At 47.8% G+C, this 16463-nt stretch overlaps 1 protein-coding gene across 3 annotated transcripts in view; it reads right to left on the reverse strand.

The window, feature by feature from the left end:
- Nucleotides 1–16463, reverse strand: part of NCKIPSD (NCK interacting protein with SH3 domain) — a 50193-nt gene that overhangs the window by 17490 nt on the left and 16240 nt on the right. For all 3 annotated transcript variants that reach the window (XM_085072634.1, XM_085072635.1, XM_085072636.1), the window contains 4 exons: nucleotides 10908–11020; nucleotides 9951–10152; nucleotides 5525–5612; nucleotides 3339–3964 (listed from right to left, as the gene is read on the reverse strand). In XM_085072634.1, coding sequence (XP_084928760.1) covers nucleotides 3339–3964; nucleotides 5525–5612; nucleotides 9951–10152; nucleotides 10908–11020 — 1029 coding nt within the window. The remainder of the gene's footprint in view (nucleotides 1–3338; nucleotides 3965–5524; nucleotides 5613–9950; nucleotides 10153–10907; nucleotides 11021–16463) is intronic.

Below are 16463 nucleotides of genomic sequence, written 5' to 3' on the forward strand. Positions count from 1 at the left end.
AGTATTTCTAACAATGCCACTTTGCATTATCTTGCTGCTTCAAATAGTTCCCTACCCCCAGCCCAGCAGAACAAGCTGCTGCAGGGATTTTTTTCTTCCTGAGCAGCCTAAAACCATTTTGGGAACTTTACCATTTCCACACTGCTCACAGGTGGCCACACCTGCCATGCAAACCCAGCTGCTGTCCTGTCCATTTCTTCTTTTCCCACTCCCATGCCTCTTCCCCGCTACCTCACCAGCAAGTGCAGTGGATCACCAGTGTCATGGGTACACACATCTTCCCTCCAGATGAGCCTCAAAACCATATAGCAGATTTTCAGACACATTTCAGGGGGACTGCTCTGGAAATTCCTCCATCCTCTGGACAACAACTACACCACCATTCACAGAGACCAGACAAGTTAACACTGCTCCCAACACATGCAGAGTGCCAGGCTCCTCAGCAGCTACTAAATGAGGTGAGACGTGGTGCAAGAGAAATGCCTGACTTCAGCTGAGCCAAGTGTCCCAGGGCAGGCCTCTCACACACACACTCTTTCAGCAGCAGCAGTTCTGCTCCCAGCTGGGCATTCCAGGGACACAGCCCCATCCAGGGCAGGTCAGCTCCACATGAAGGCAACAGCACCAGTGATGGGCAGCTGGGAGCAGGTCACAGCCCAGCACTACAAGGGGAACCCCCTCCAGAAACACATCATCTCCCACACCAACTTTCTGACTTATTCCTCCACCTCTGACACATCTAAGAAAAGTCTGACCCCAGTCAGCAGTCTGGGCTTAACCAGAAGACCAATCTACATTACACATCTTTGTCAGCAGTTTTCAAGCTTAAATTTAAGGCAACTAGAGATGGGTCTGAGTCACAACTACAACGCAGAAATGTTATTTTAATAAAAAGCAGATAAGTGGTTTCTGAGTGCTCCCTCTCAAGGTGCTGCTAGCTTGTGCATTAGGCAATTCTGGTTGTGTCACACTAAGTTTAATAAATCTGCAAAACTCAGCCTCCTTAGACATGACATCTACAGTACTACCCCCTCCTCTCAGATGGGAGACAATCAAACAGAGCTGAAAGGAATCACATATCACCAAAACCTACTAATCCAAGTGATTCTCTAGAAGCCCAAAAACCAGGCAGCATCTATAGTATATTTAGGTATGTCCAAATTTCCAGCAAGTTCCCATTAAAGCCAGCTCCAGTTTCGACAGTCACTGCAATGCTGCCTTTGAAAAGAGGTTTCATTCCCTTTCTGCATCTTGCCTAGTCACTGTGCCATTTATCAGGAGCCAGCTCATGGACAAGGAGAGGGGCCATTTCCAAGGCCAGGCAGGTTTGCTCCTGCAGGTCAGGCTTCCCCAAATAGTATGGTACCTCTGAAGCATCTTTCCTAAGGTGTGAGCTCCTCAGCACCCTCCTTGTCTCTGCTGTTCCCCCAACTTAGTCTTAAGTCACCTCTTGAAAAACAGCAGCAGGATGCTGTCCCAGCAGAAGGGTCTTTTATTCTCTAAAAAACCCACGAATCTCAACAGACTCCATGCTGGAGGAGCAGCAAGGTAAATAAGATGGAAGTGCTACCACTATTCAACCTTCAGAAGGCACTGGGGATAAAGCGAGGTAATGGATTCTGGAATTGATTTAGTAATTTAAAGTCAGCTCACTGGTTTAAGACTGGAATAGGAATAGAAAGGATATAACTAATTAAAGAACATGATACAAAGGTTGAAGCAGGTAGAGTATCTACTATGAGCAGACTGAAGCTTTAAATCAAAGCTGTAACTTGCTCTGTTTTGGGGAGTAGAAGAAAAACCTTGAAAAATATGCAAGAGAAGAGTTGCCCACATATTTGCATGGATTGGGGAGTAGAGCGATTTCAGAAGTTACAAATTAAAGAAAAAAAGTCCTTGACCTAGAACTGACAACTCAGCAACAATTCTACACAGAAACCCCTGAGATTGTGGAATTATTTGGCATAATGAACAACACAAAGTCGATGATAATAATTCGCACCACTAAACCACACTAGTGAAGGAAGCTACAGCAAGGCAGACACCCCACAAGTACACATGACCATCCTTCCAACTATTAGAGCTGGTCTTCTACACCAGGTGAACAACCTCACCTGGGACCAGGCCCCCATGTATCAGCAAAGCTACGTCATCTGTGTGGGACACTGAGAAAAAAAATGCACACCAGATCTGCAACATTTACACCTCAGCACTGTGCTAGCCCATCCAAGCTCTCCTTCTGAAAGCAGTACTGCTCAAGATAGGTGTGATGAGGTAATATGAGATGGGACAGAACCTTCTGCTGTGTCTCTGTACACTACTGGTCATTTTAAAATCCCACAGATGTCCTAGATTACAGATATCATATCAGCTACCAGTAGAGCCATACTCATCCCTGCACCAGCATCAGAGTTTCTTCCCATCCTTTTCAGGGTGGTCTGCAGCAATGGCCATGAAATCAAGGCTTTCAAATCCCCTCTGCAGAGACCTGGCACTAAATGACTTCTGTGAAATTAAGCTTATTGTATCCTGAGTACAGGTATTAATGATAAAAATAATATTCAAATCTTGGATAAAGTGCAAATATCAGAAAACTGAACTTCTCAGCATGCAAGACAGAGCCAGAACATTTGCTTGAAACAGCTAAATTTTTTTTGCTGAATCTAGATCACACATTGACAGGGCATTGTTACTGGAGAAGGAAGCAATTAACCACTGGGTTATGGCCACAAACAGATACTTGATGATTGCTTATAGGACCCTCTATTCAGTGCAAACAGTCAACCAGATTATGATCTGATGTAAAATTTGAATGTCATTAGTTCTCCAAATTCAAATGCCTCTGAACAGTTCATTATAATCTTGCCATTAGCAATGGAATTCCAACCTTAGATGTTTATATGACACGCATTCCTCAGGGCTGCATAGAGCAAGTGGGAGCTGAAATTTATTATCCCTCCAGCTAAAGCAGAAGGCTGCCCAGGTGCACTTCACCATTTCAATGACTGATGCAGAAAGAGAAATATAGGATTATTTTGACACAAGGTTTATTTAGAACAAGCTCAAGAGAATGCTCCAACTCAAGGCTATGTCATACATCTCCAGTGCATCTAGGCGATAAACTCACCTGTTTTCCACTTCTCTGCTAACAGTACTCAGACCTGGCATAAACCCCTGGTTCCCCTGGCTGGACATTTACCCACATCTAGCACCTTTCCTTTGGGATCTCACTGCATTTCTCATCCCAAACATCAGGAGCTCACTGAGTTCATAACACCTTATCCTTGATGCTCAGAAATGGTGTACAGCAGCCCCCATCCCAGCCCCACACACGTTACCTTACTCTCCACCACAGATATGAGGATCTGCTCCATGATGCTGCTGGTCGCGGGAACAGAGGTCTGGATGTGGCCAATGACGATGCCGATGGCCACACGGGACAGCTCATAGCTCAGGTTGGTGTTCCTGCGCACCAGCTCGATCAGTTCGGCACCAATTGTCTTGGGCACAGAGGCCACCAGGCCACTGGGATCTGCTGGCAGCGGCTCCACCCCACCCGCCTTCTTATCCTCCAGGCAGAGGTTGCTGAAGGCATCCAGGCTTGCAGGGGGGGCTGGGGCAGTTTTCTTTACCTGAGAAGTCTTCTCCCCATCCACATTGTGGGACCTCTGGGTCCCCCCTTCAGCCGGTGGTGCTGGGGCAACCCTCTTGGACTGGGGAGATTTGCTGGAATCCTTTGGGGAAGACCCATAACGGGAGTGGGACACAGAGCCGCTGTCCAAATTGCGTGTGATTGTGGTGTGCACACTCCGGCTCGGGACAGGGGGTGGAGTGTTGGCAGGACTGGAGGTGGCTGTCGGGAGAGCGGTCTCGGACACAGAAGAAGCAGTGTACAAGGTATCCAGGGATGTCGTGCTTATAGAGGAGGCACTAGAAGCTGACCCAGGAATAATTTCAACAGCATCTGAAAGGGAACAATTAAACATGCCTTAGCAACAGCATCAAAGGAAAAGAGAAAAAAAACCCAAATTGCTACAGCGCAGTCCATTAAAAGGCTCATTGTGCATGCGACCAGAGCAGTTTAACTCCTCTTCCTGCCTCACTTATCTCAAAGCAAAATTGTACCAGTTCTCTCTGGAGCATTCCCACACAATCACCTCTTTAGAAAGGGGAAAGCTACTCTGTTGAGATGAATACCCTTCAAAGGGCTTAGTGTTTTACACAGGGGAAGGAAGGGAGGGAGGAAGGGAGGGAGGGAGGGAGGGACGGACAGAACTTAGGGACAGAAAAGTCTTTTCCCCCGGGTTAGGCTTTTTTTCATTAAGGATGTAAGCCCTCACTTTTGAAAGACGGTGCCCCAGAATAGCAAGACACAGAAGGCTTCACACACCAGCCTGCACCTCCCTCTTGCACACACCTCATGGTTAGCACTGCAAGTGGAGGAAACACTTGACTGACGACCTCTCTAGTCCCTCCCCTTTAGCACTCTCCAACATTTGATCATGAGCTCTGCAGCCCTGCTAGCACCCACTGCTTTCACAAGCCTCCACATTATCTGCTCTACTGTATTTCTCTCCCCACCTCTAGTTTTGACTAGCTCTAGCAGTGGGAGTCCCACATTCCAAGGGAAAAAATCCACTACAAGCAAAGAGATATTACAATTTTTCTTTCCTATAACCTGGCCTTATATATAGTTTTGGTAAACCTTATCCCTTAGTTTCTAGTCGGCAGAAACATATCCAAGTTCTTCCCTGACTATGAAAACAATTACTTGGGCAGACAGTGGGCTGCCTAGAGCTTCCCAAGACGAGCTGGTGTTAGTGCTAGAAGAGAAGGAGCCGCACCCCATGGGGAGCCCAGCTCTCAGGGAAGGCAATCACTTACACACACACCCTCCACAAAGGAAGGAGCAGTGGGACAGATGTGAAATGCCTTTGCTGCCCTTCTGCAGACAACTCCAACCCTTCCTGCTCCATCAGTGGTGGGAGCCCTCCACTAGTCCATCCACCGCTCCCCCCAAAGTAAACACCAGCTAGGCAGAAGAACTGGGCCCTTCAATCCCACAGGGGCTCAGCATCCCTCTTTCCTCCTCCTCACAGAGAATCATTCATGAATCATAGCTCCCCCCATGCTTCATTAAATCAACATAATAAGGAAACTGACCTTTGCGAACTCCCACTACCCCAGTGAAAAATGGCTCAATACCATTAAGTACCATTAAGGAAGCTCGTGCCAGTCCCAGGTCTCAATTACCTGCAAGTCAATAGCTCTGCCCTGCTCTGCACAAGGGTACGTGAGTGGGCTTGAGATGGGCTGTGTCAGCATCACCAATGGCATCACTGCCACAGCAACAGGAATCTAGGCTATATATATTTTATAGGTATATTCATAAGGATATAAACCCTATAGGAATTTAGGGCATAGATAAGGATGCTCATCCAAGCAGAAGTATTCAGGCCCCATGGCTGTTACATCGCCCAGTGTCTGTTTCGTGCCAGAGGCCTGGAAAGCAGTTTGTCCTTACTTTTAATGGGAGCAGCAATCTGTGTGTTCTTGCGCTTCTCTGGAGGTGGAGGGGTGACAGGAGCAGCACGACGGGCCTGCGGTGGGATCTATAAGGAAAGATTTCAGAGCAATCAAAGGAGGTTGACATAAAGACATTCTCTGTTACGAAGCCTTCTTTCTTGCGTGCATGTGTAGATTTGTCCTTACATCTCTCTCGTCATTTGGGGCACTTTTCTCAGGAGGACAGATGTTAATAGGCGGCTTCCCAGTAGAACAAAGCAGGACTCAAACTGACTCCATCCCCTCCCTGTGACAGGCAAAGCAGCCCTTGTTTAATTGCTGTGTTCAGCAGCACATGGCACATATGTCGTGTAGACCTGTCAAGCATTTACTCCTCCTTTATTCCAAATGCAATCCCACACACTTACCATGTCTCCACATTGCTCTCAATAGCTCCACAGAGGCTGCAAACAGAGTGCATATTTACACACTCTTCTGGAGAGATCCATTACATCAGCTACAAATACCCTTGCAGAAAGACAAAGCCAAGGAATGGAAACATGTAAATGCCTTTTCCATGCTTTCAAAGCTATTTCTACTCATGCAGGGAGAAAATAGGGCTTGACCCTCTGTGCAATACTATGCTACCTACAGCAAGACCCACTGGGAAAAGCTTTGCCAGGGAGTTGCATTAACTTTCCACATTTGGGGTTTCTCCTGTAAGTCTCTTCTTCTAGGAATGCCAACCCAGCAATGTACAAGCCCCAGACCCAGATTCCTACACACATCTTTTCCTGTCAGATCTGAACACCATGATCACCAATATCACTTTCACCCACAATTACTCCAGGGAGGTGCAGCCTCAGGGTTAACCTCTAATCAGTAGGACATCACTGAACACAGCAGCCAAGGTGGGAGCACATTGCATCAATACTCCAGTCCCCAGAGCCCAGCAGCTCAGGGCCAGGAGACTGTTTGGGGCCTCTTAGGGCTTCTGGGATTCAGAGCCTGCTGCCTTAAACGTGCCTCTGCTTTTATGCGATATTGCACTCACTGTCTGTGGCAAAACCTCCCAGGGGAGCAGGGGAAGGGAAAGTAGATGATGGTCTGAATATCTTGGGTAACCCAGGTTTCAACCATTTAGAATCTGTAGTTTCAGACAACCACAGATGAAAATTTTCCAGGTTTGTTTAGCCCTGGAAGAAAAGCTTTTCTGTGCCCTGTCATTGCTGAACAGACCTATATAAACACCACACAGTGAAAATCTGAGACAGGCCACTGAAGGGTCTCTATTTCAGTAGATGGGGAATGAAAAATGTGCTTTTCCCCCCCATATCCAGGAAGGGCAAAAACCTCCTCTGAAATGGGAGCAAAGATATTCCTGTAAATAAAACACATTCAAAAGCTACCTCAAAAGTTCAAGACTCAGTGTCAGAAGTTGACAGTGTGCTCACAGCCCATGTCTAGATCCACTAGACAGGTGAATACACAGCAGCTTGTACAAAGACTTTTAAAAAAGGATCTTAGTCCCTTTCCCACTCAACACCAAATACATCCAACCTTATACTGTGTCATATAAAAAGTCACTTCTTTGCAAGTGCCTTCAGCGCGTGAATTGGCATGAGACACTGCTGCAGACTCCCTGCCTGCACTCTCTGCTCTTGTCAATCCACCCCACATTGTTCTCTGGGTGGAATGCTATCCGATACTTGCACACAGCTTCAAAAATTATTTGTGTCGGTCCGAAAAGAGACTGCACAGCTGAGAGAGGTCAAGCAGATCAGGAAGGGTCTCTGCATTGCATGGTTAGCAGGCTGGCCCCAAATCCTGAAAGCTCAGCTGTGCTAAAAGCAGAGCCCTGTCTGCAGAGTGCTGGAGCTGACAGCACGAATCGGAGCTGCTTGGCACAGCATGGCCACCATTATGGACATAGTGGGATTTAGCAGGCAGGATCAGAGCTTAGTGCAGACGCATGACATTGTTTGGAGATAGTGAGGGTTGGGTCATTCTGGAGTACTTCCATGGCTTCATTAGCCCTTCCAAATTTACCACACAACTTTAACACAGTTATTACAGGCTAGTGCTTAAATTAATAGATGTACAGCTAATGCTAGTCAGCCCCTGCCAGTTTAGACAGCCACACACCACAGCCCAAGCGACTGCGAGGGGAATGTGAAGCATCACAGGAATTTCCCTGTGCCTGCCCAAGCTGCACAGTCAGGAGCTGTGAGGTGTAACCGGTGGCCATCCCCTCCTCTCCACCCCACATCCTAGCCACTGCTTGGGGCCAACAGGAGGATGTACAACACCAAAACCCTCAAAGAGAAAGGGAGAAAACATCCTCTGTGCAGTAGGTGATCATGCAGGAGTCCTTGAAGTTCAGATCCCACCTATCCATAGGGGAAAAGACAAGGAACCTTACCAAAGGTTCAGAGAGCAGCAACTGTACTCATGTAGAAAGCCTCCCTTCCCCCAAGCCTCTGTAAGGGCACTGAGAACTTCCCCAAATCCATAGATTTTACACATCTGCTTCCTCTCTTTTACCCTTTTGCAAGGACTGAGAGCAGAGGCTGTGCTCCCTGCACTGCTCCAAGGCAAGAGCTGACTCAACCACAACACTCTCATTTCCTTTGCAGCCAAGCACACAAAGAACATCACCACTCTGACTCCTGGGAACAATGTTAATATAGTAGTAACCTTTAAACAAAATAACAAAACAATAAACCAAACCAACAATCTCCCACCCACCACCTCCTCCAGGGAAACTCTGCCAAGCCAGACACACTGGTCTATAGAAAATGTTCCTGGAGATGAGCATCACTGAGCACGCAGCAGACTAAAATACTCCAAGAGCCCAACCTCCTCCCTTGGCAGCTGGTATGAAACTGCCCCAGCCTCCCACCTTATGCTCACTGTGGAGGAGCTGAAGAGAGGCTCAGCACAAGTGCCCTAACCAAGTACTGCAGCCAGTTCAGTGCTGTGAGCAAAGCCACTGAGAAGAAATTTGCACCTCAAATTTTGCTTAAGTTTTCAGATAAAAACACTGAACCCACATGAAAATCCCAAGCAATGAAAAGCACATGCCAAGATCTCTGTACCTCTGGAGCTAGTGAGAAAATTTAGATTTCAGTAGGTCTCCTCTTAGGCTAGTGCATAACCAGTGGAAGAAAGCAATGCTGCTTCCTTCATTTTGTATTTTCAAAGCACACAGGAAATCCACTGAGCTGTTAAAATCTCAAGGAGCCTTTTCAGCACAGGGCTAAGCTGGAAGCCCTTCAACTGCATCCTCAGTGCCACCCAGACAGAAACAGTTCTTTGTCAGCCAAGGAAATTTGTCTTCCTTCTTTTTGGCAAGCAACCAAACCACAGACCAGATAAAGACAGGGAATCAGCATGGAGAATGGGCTGTAAGGTGCCCCATTTGCTCTGCCCATAATGTACAGGCCTGAGAATGGAGCTGGTTTGACTGCCAAAGAACAAAAACGAATACTAATGAGAAAAATGGGGTTTGTAGGGATTGCTGTGTTCAGCATGAGCCAGAGCTACATTTCATCTCCCCAAACCCACAGTTCTTCAAGTGTAAAACAAGCCTCATCTGCTAGTGGTGACAGCGTATCAGTGCCTTATAAACACAATGCCTCCAAACACTCAGCCCAGAGAGATGAAGAAAAACTACAGTGCACATGTTCAGCTGTAGGAGGAATAAAAAATCTCCATGCTCATCCTTGCTTGGCGCCTTTAGCCCTAACATCCAGCTACACCTACACAGTGAAATCAGGCACATCATTCATCCCCAACAGCCACAGCCTCTGTCCTGGGCTGCTACTTTGAAGCCTCACTGATGCTGCACTGTAACCTTGGAACTGCATGTTGCTGAGATAAAAAAAGATCTGCTCTAAATCTTATTTCCTGCAATTTGCATTTAATTCATCATGATAAGCAATGTTCAGACAAAGCAGGATCTTTAGGGGTTTTTTTTGTTTTTGTTTTGTTTCGAGTAGTATAAATAGGCAGCCACAGCAGATAAAATGCTTAAGGATCAACGATCTTGTTGTGCAGACATAACAAGGGGGAAATGAAGCAGTGCTGAGTCCTTGGAGGGATCTCTGCTGCTCACATCAAAACTGCTTTTCAAAGCATTCTCCAGAGAGCCTGCAACTCTTTTAGAAAGTTGCCAAGAGATAGTCTCACAGTATGGAGTGGATTTTGCATGTTACCAGAAAACCATGGACCCTCAAGGATTCCAAAAAGCATGACAAGTATAAATGGCAGAGGGACTGTTCCAGATTTCTTACAGAGACATCAACATTTTACACTGCAGTAATCCCAGGTCAGCAGCACAAACACTTGATTTGTAACTTCAGCTGAAAAAGCATTTTATTCGACAGGACAAGCAAGGTCACATTACCAAAGGAGGGACCTAGCAAGAGTCCAGCCACTGTTACCTGATAGAGACCTTCATCCTCGTCCTCGAACTCGGTGTTGGGAAGGCTGTGGTGTCGCTCATACCCTGTCCGGCACACCCCGTTGGGCTGCCGGGACACATCCAGGTGGTGATCACTGGTGGACTGAGTCATAACCGTCCCCTGGGGGGTGGGAGAGTGGCTTTTACGGGACACAGTCTCCTTCCGGTGATGGATCAGTTTTCTGAAACAGAATGATGACATCAGGAAGAGCAAAGCTCAAGGGAGTGACCATGCTGCAATATTTAAATTATATTTTTAAATTATTTATTGCATTTGGGCTATATATACCAGAATGGGCTACATTACTCTGAACACCAACTCCAGTTTCATTAACAACTAAGGGAAGCACTTCTAGGGGAGGAAGGAAGAGGCTTTGCAAGAGCCCATAATTTATTCATCAGTTCACTGGAGAAAAATGCCTCTTCCTCAGGGGAGAGTCACATATTGCACTGCAAGCTTCAGAAATTGCCTGCACTTTAGAATTGCTGTTCAACCGAGATTAAACCAGCATGCCTCAGCACAGAGTGTGAGGTGTCAGAGAAAAACAGAAATTCTCCTCACAAGCAATTATTTGAGAACATATTAAAGACTTTGTGCCACATGCCAACAACCTCTACAATTCCTGGCTGGTAAAGCAGAGAAAATGCAGCCAGAAAGGTTTTGGATTTCTCCTCCAAGCCTACAGTGTGGCTGAGAATCTCCTCTTCTTGGCACACACAGGGATAGAGAGGCAAGGCCAAAGCTCTACTTTGCTGGACACAATTGTCAAGAGGAGCAGCAGCAGCTCAAATGCTCAAACGCTGGGAAGCTCTCTGAGTGCAGCAGCACTATGCAGCCCAGGGCCTCAAATCAACAAAATCCAACATCCCCCAAGGACAGAATGACACTGTGACCACCCTCCATCCACCAGCTCTCCCAGATGCCCATCATACTTACTGGAGGACATCTCTCTGCTCCAGGTTGTATTTTCCCCCATTCTTCATGGCCGCATTGTGCACAGCCTCAATGGCACGGTCAATGGACTGGAGAACCACATCCTGCTCCAGCACCTGGAAACAACATCCAATCTGTTACTGTGCCCTTCAGCTGAGGGTCTTTTGCACCAGAGCTTATGGCAGGAGAGACCACAGTATATTAAACTCACAGAGTTTATGTTTGGGAAAGAAATTAATTGTTACAAGTGCCAAAGTCCAATAATCCTTACTGAAAGACCAGAGACAAAGCTTCAGGACCATGCAGCAGCCCTGAATATTTAGCCCACTGCAGGGAGGTTTTGAGAGCCCACTGCAAAGCCAAGCTTTTCCCACTGCAACGCCCAATTATTCCTGCTCTTACTGCCCTACTATGGAGCAAATTCACAACTGTGAATGTGACAGTAGAAATCCGGTGGCCTCCAGAGCCTGTTGACTGGATGGGGTTTTTTTGCTCACTTTTTTCTTGATGGTTTTTATACTTGTTTTGTAAATTGAAGCATCTTTTCCAAATCCCCACCCAAGCTGTCACAGCAACATTTATTCCTCCCGCCAGCCAGTTTAACACTCGTTACTGCAGTTGAAATAAACAGCAGCCTTGAAAGAAGAAACACCAAAGACGCCACTCCCTGGGCTCACAGAGGAGGCTGGAAGTGGAATGGGAAGATAAAGTACGTTTCTACACTTGTGACACTCTATAAGGCTTTGTTTATCAACAGCTGACATGCCTCCAGGAGAAGAGACCTTTACAGGACTAAGACAGAAGGCAAAGGACACGCTACTGAGTCTTTGACCTATAGGTCTCCCATAAGCTGTCACTGGTGGCAGCACTACCCGTTCAGTCCCACTGCTCCAGCCTCAGCCCACGCACAAGGGGAGGAGGGGAATGCTGGGGCTCCAGTGCTCACTGCAGCTGTTTGAACACTAAACCCCTCTTTATCTTCACTTGCTTTGGCCGCCCCTCCCTGCACCAGAGCAACTATTTATCCAGCCAAGGAGCGGCTGGATTCTCATCAAGGATGCACGTTAATTGGCCTTAGGGGGCTGCAGAGCACAGAAGGCGAGCCCTCCCCGCCGGGGCCTAAAGTGCCTGCCTCCATAGCACTGGCATGCAGTTTTCTGATAACATGCTATGTATTATTTATATCCTGATTAATTGCTTAGCCAAATGTGAATTAACAGCTACCGCAGACTGTGGGGAAAAAAACAAGGTGTGGATGAGAGGCCTCTTCTGCAATACTCAGCTTTGAAAAATTTAGGAGGGGTTCTTTTTTTTGTTGGTTTCTTTTCCCAAGAAAGACAGATAGGGAAGAAATCAACTCGGGAAAACTTTAAAAATAAAACCAAATTTGTAAAAGTATCAAGTCAAGAACAAAACCAACACTCAAAACTCAACTTTGGGATGAAGCCTCCAAGCAGCCCCATATGGCCTAGCGATATGGCCTAGGGAGCATTTCACCACCTCTAACTATGGAACTAAGTAAGGAAATAGAGTAAAGCTTATTTGAACACATTCCACGGAGGGTTAGAAGGAACAGCAAGTTATTTCAGTGAATTCACCTAATTTTCTGAGATGATAAGAGAAAATTACAGCAAGCTGCATGCTCTCTCTGTGAAAGAGGAGCAGAGTCTCCACCACTGCTGTCTCCAGGGGAATGCCAGTGTTGCTCAGAGCGCCACAGACCCCTGCCCTCTGCACAGCCCACCTGCCCTCCTGCACTCCCACATGAGTCCCCACCCCAAAATTCAACACAATTCCTACTACAGCCTCCAAATACTAGCCCTGGTGCACTTACTGGTCCCCTACTTGTAGTCCCTCCAGATTCACCACCACGTCCCCTTCCAAAACCAGCCTACTCTACAAGTTGCACCCCTTTCTGCTGCCTTCTCCCACCCTCCCCAGTCTTCCAGGCTTTCACCCACATGGGTTTAAACCCTTTCTCAGTCTGATCATCCCAGGGAAGATGGCAGCACAGATCACTGAATCCTACTGAACAGCTCACCACCTCTATCCTCTTCCAGAGGGCACATCAGCACAGTCCACAGGACTCCACAGGCTAGAATAACAGAATGGTTTTGGTTGGAAGGTATCATTAAATATTCCAGTTGCAACCCCCCATCATGAGCAGCAATGTCACCCACTAGCCCAGATTGCCCAGGGTCCTGTCCAGCCTGGCCTTGAACACTTCCAGGGATGGGGCACCCACAACTTCTCTGGGCAACCTCTTTCAGTGCCTCACCACTCATCAGTTAAAGAATTTCCCCCTAACATCTAATGTAAACCTAGCCCCTTTCAGTTTAAAGCCATACCCCCTCTCATCTTAGCACTACCTGTCAATGTAAAAAGCCATTTTCCATCTTTTTATAGGCTCCTTTTAAGTACTGGAGGCAATGGGATTTCCCTAAAGCCTTCTCCAGGCACCACTCTCTCAGCCTGTCTCTGTAAGAGAGGTGCTCCTATGGAGCTGCTTCTTGCTGGGCAATGCCATTTATTATGGAGAGGGTGCTTCCTTTCTGATAAAACACTGCATTTTCACACTAATGCAGCAGTGCTGTGACAACTGGCTTTTAGCTGCTGTGCTCTTTCCTTTTGTTTCTATTCCCAACCCTCTATTAACAAGGCCCTGTCAAAGGGCTGGAATAAAAAGGCAGCATTAACTTGCCACTTGCACTTTATGACATTGTTGATGCTGCTCATAAATCATCTCCCTTGCTCAGCTGAGTTGCGAGGGTGCAGTGGGGGTAAATGGCAGGGGCTTTACCACAGGGGCTGCCTTGCATTCTGGGTTTGTAGGACACCCAGCATCAGGGATCCCCTGCACTGTAGTCATAAAGTTAAAAAATAGAAATCTGTACCCTGGATAGATCATGTGATTCAAAGCAATCTGCACACTCCTCAGGCTAACCAAAATGGCACTGCTTTGTTTGAGGAGGATGGATGAAAAAGCACATTGCAGTTGAAATGAGCACAGATTGCAAGGGGGCAAAAGTCAGGCTTGCCAAGGTCTCACCTATGATCTCCTCCTCCCTGGGACTCGAGGGATTATGTGCTCACAGCAATTCTGGGCAGTGCCTCGCTGCTGTCCCCATGCAATCTAGGGAGATCAATCACTCTGCATGACAGGGGATTCCTGCCTGCATCCAGCACTCATTCCTGAGGATGCTGGCAGCTGGGACACAGGCAGGCAGGGGTCCTTGAGCAGTACATCCAGGCAGCTCACACATTCACAGGCAGCCCTGGCCATGCACGGCTCTACAGCCTGCAAAAGAGAGAGGCCACAAAGTGGCAGCAAGAGCAGAGCCCTGGAGTGCAGGCAGGAGCTGGGTGCTCCAAAGTCCTGCAGAGTCCTGCACTGCAGTCCTGCCCCATCCCATGCTCTGGGATACAGAGATGAAACTCCATTCATAAGCTAAGGCTCACGGAAGCAAGGGAATGCATTAAAAGGACATTGCTGCACAGAGGGCTGTCAGAGGAGACATACCAAGCAAAGCCCAGGAATTCAGCTGGATTTACTGAGGCTGCACGGTGGGGGTTAGCAGAGCCTCGAGCAACCACTGCAGCACGCGAGCTGTTAACTCTGTCCTTCACCAGTTACCGGCTCGCCAGGCACAGGCACAGCCATCCCAGCCACTCTGGGAAGGCAGAGAAGGTGGCAGGGACAGGGCAGTGACAGGGACAGGGCAGTGACAGGGACAGGGCAGTGACAGGGACAGGGCAGTGACAGGGACAGGGCAGTGACAGGGACAGGGCAGTGATGGCAGTGGAAGGCACCTGCCCTTGGTGGGTGAGTGCAGGGGTCTCCTTGGTCAGTGTGGAGTGACAGTGCCCAGGCTGTGGCCAAGAGGCACCAACAAGACACCACCTTCTGCCCAACATACCATGAGGAGCAAGGAGTATTTGCTGAGGTACTAATACACATTCCCACCAGTGCCTCACCCCAGAAAGAAGTGGCTGCCACCTCCTCTATCATATATTTCTGTTTTAATCAAATGAAATGCTGCAGCAGAGAAATTCTGGGCTCTATAAGCAGCCTGTCACCAGCAGCCTGGCTACAGCCAGAAGCAGGGGAAGAGCAAAGAAGTGACCCTTGGTGATCACAGGTCATACTGGCTATGGTGCACTGTATCAGAGAAATGGGGGCACCACCAGCACCCCACAGGTGAGCTGCCCTGCAGGGAAATGGTACTGCTCAATTAGAGCTATGAATACCAGCCAGGAAAATTAATTTCCTCCTTCACAGCCTGGTGTAGGAGAATCACAGAACCATCAATAAATCATTATTTCCTTGGTCCCTGCTAATAACACGAGCAAACAAAGGGTCCCTCAGAGCCTGCTGCCAATTTCCTCCCCAGCTGATGAGGACAGAGCCAGACCTCAGACCTGCCTTGGGCTGCTTTGCACACTCCAGGATAGGTGGGTAAGGATGCCTTTCCCAGGGCCCAAGATAGGCTTTTGAGAAGCAACCACCCAGAATGTCTTGTGGGTACCTAAGCACGGCCAACACAGGGCATGGCCCTGCAGAGGCAGGAGTGAATCTATCCCTGTACCTCACACTGCTCTCCTTACTGCCCCAGGAGCAGTTTCCCCAAAGAGAGCACACGTGCACAGGATGTGTTGCATGGGCTGGTGAGAGACCTGAACAATTCAGAACACACTACAGGTATCCTTGTTGTACAAGCAGCACAATCTCCTCTCCTGTCCTCCCAAAAATGTTGCCCCCTCTCTCTTTGTTTTTAATCTTTCCACATGTACCACTGGTGTTGTTTAAATGCACTCACACAGAAGAACTTGCTCAACAGTCTAGAATAATCATACCTTTCAGAAAAGCATTTTCTAGACAAACAGGCTGACAGCTGCATCAGCTAAGACAGGCTGAGCCACTCTGCGTGCACGAGGCTCCCACATTTATGAAAGTGGCCCATTAACGTATGGCAGGCTTTTCTTTGCCTCCGCAGGGGGCTGATCCAAGAAAACATGGCGCTTTTTTTCCCCCTGCCTCCCTGTTCTTCAGTGATCAAGGGCATTTGCTCTTCTGCATATGCAGGAATCAGGGCCCTCATGCCTGCAGCTGCTTCTGCAGCCAGAGGAGTGCCCAGGCAGGGCTGCTCATCTTCACCCTCATCTCATTGCCCCGGCTTTCACAACATGACAACAAAGGACAGACAAAGTTTTGTCTCCAGTGACAGCTCAGTTTTCACGCAGCTGCACTGACATGGACCACTGGTGAAATTAGTATATTTATCCCGCTGGCGTACACAGGCACAGGCTGGTTCTTTGTTACTCAAATCAGAGAGGAACACCACCTCTTAGGTCACATGCCCTTCACCCCCAGTCACCGCCAGACTGTCTGCATGCTTATTCCTTCCAGATTTAAATGATCACGGCACCAATTTACAAAAATCAACTATCCTTTGTCTGCAGCACAGTAATGTGCCAGATCAGAGTTCCCCCTTCAGGACCACACAGCTCAAACAAATGGGCTGAATATTGGTTTTTTGCTTTGCTGAGGAAAATTCAGCT

The sequence above is a fragment of the Lichenostomus cassidix genome, chromosome 12 (assembly GCF_008360975.1).
Source record: "Lichenostomus cassidix isolate B80296 chromosome 12, HeHo_3.0, whole genome shotgun sequence".
Taxonomy (NCBI): Eukaryota; Metazoa; Chordata; class Aves; order Passeriformes; family Meliphagidae; genus Lichenostomus; species Lichenostomus cassidix.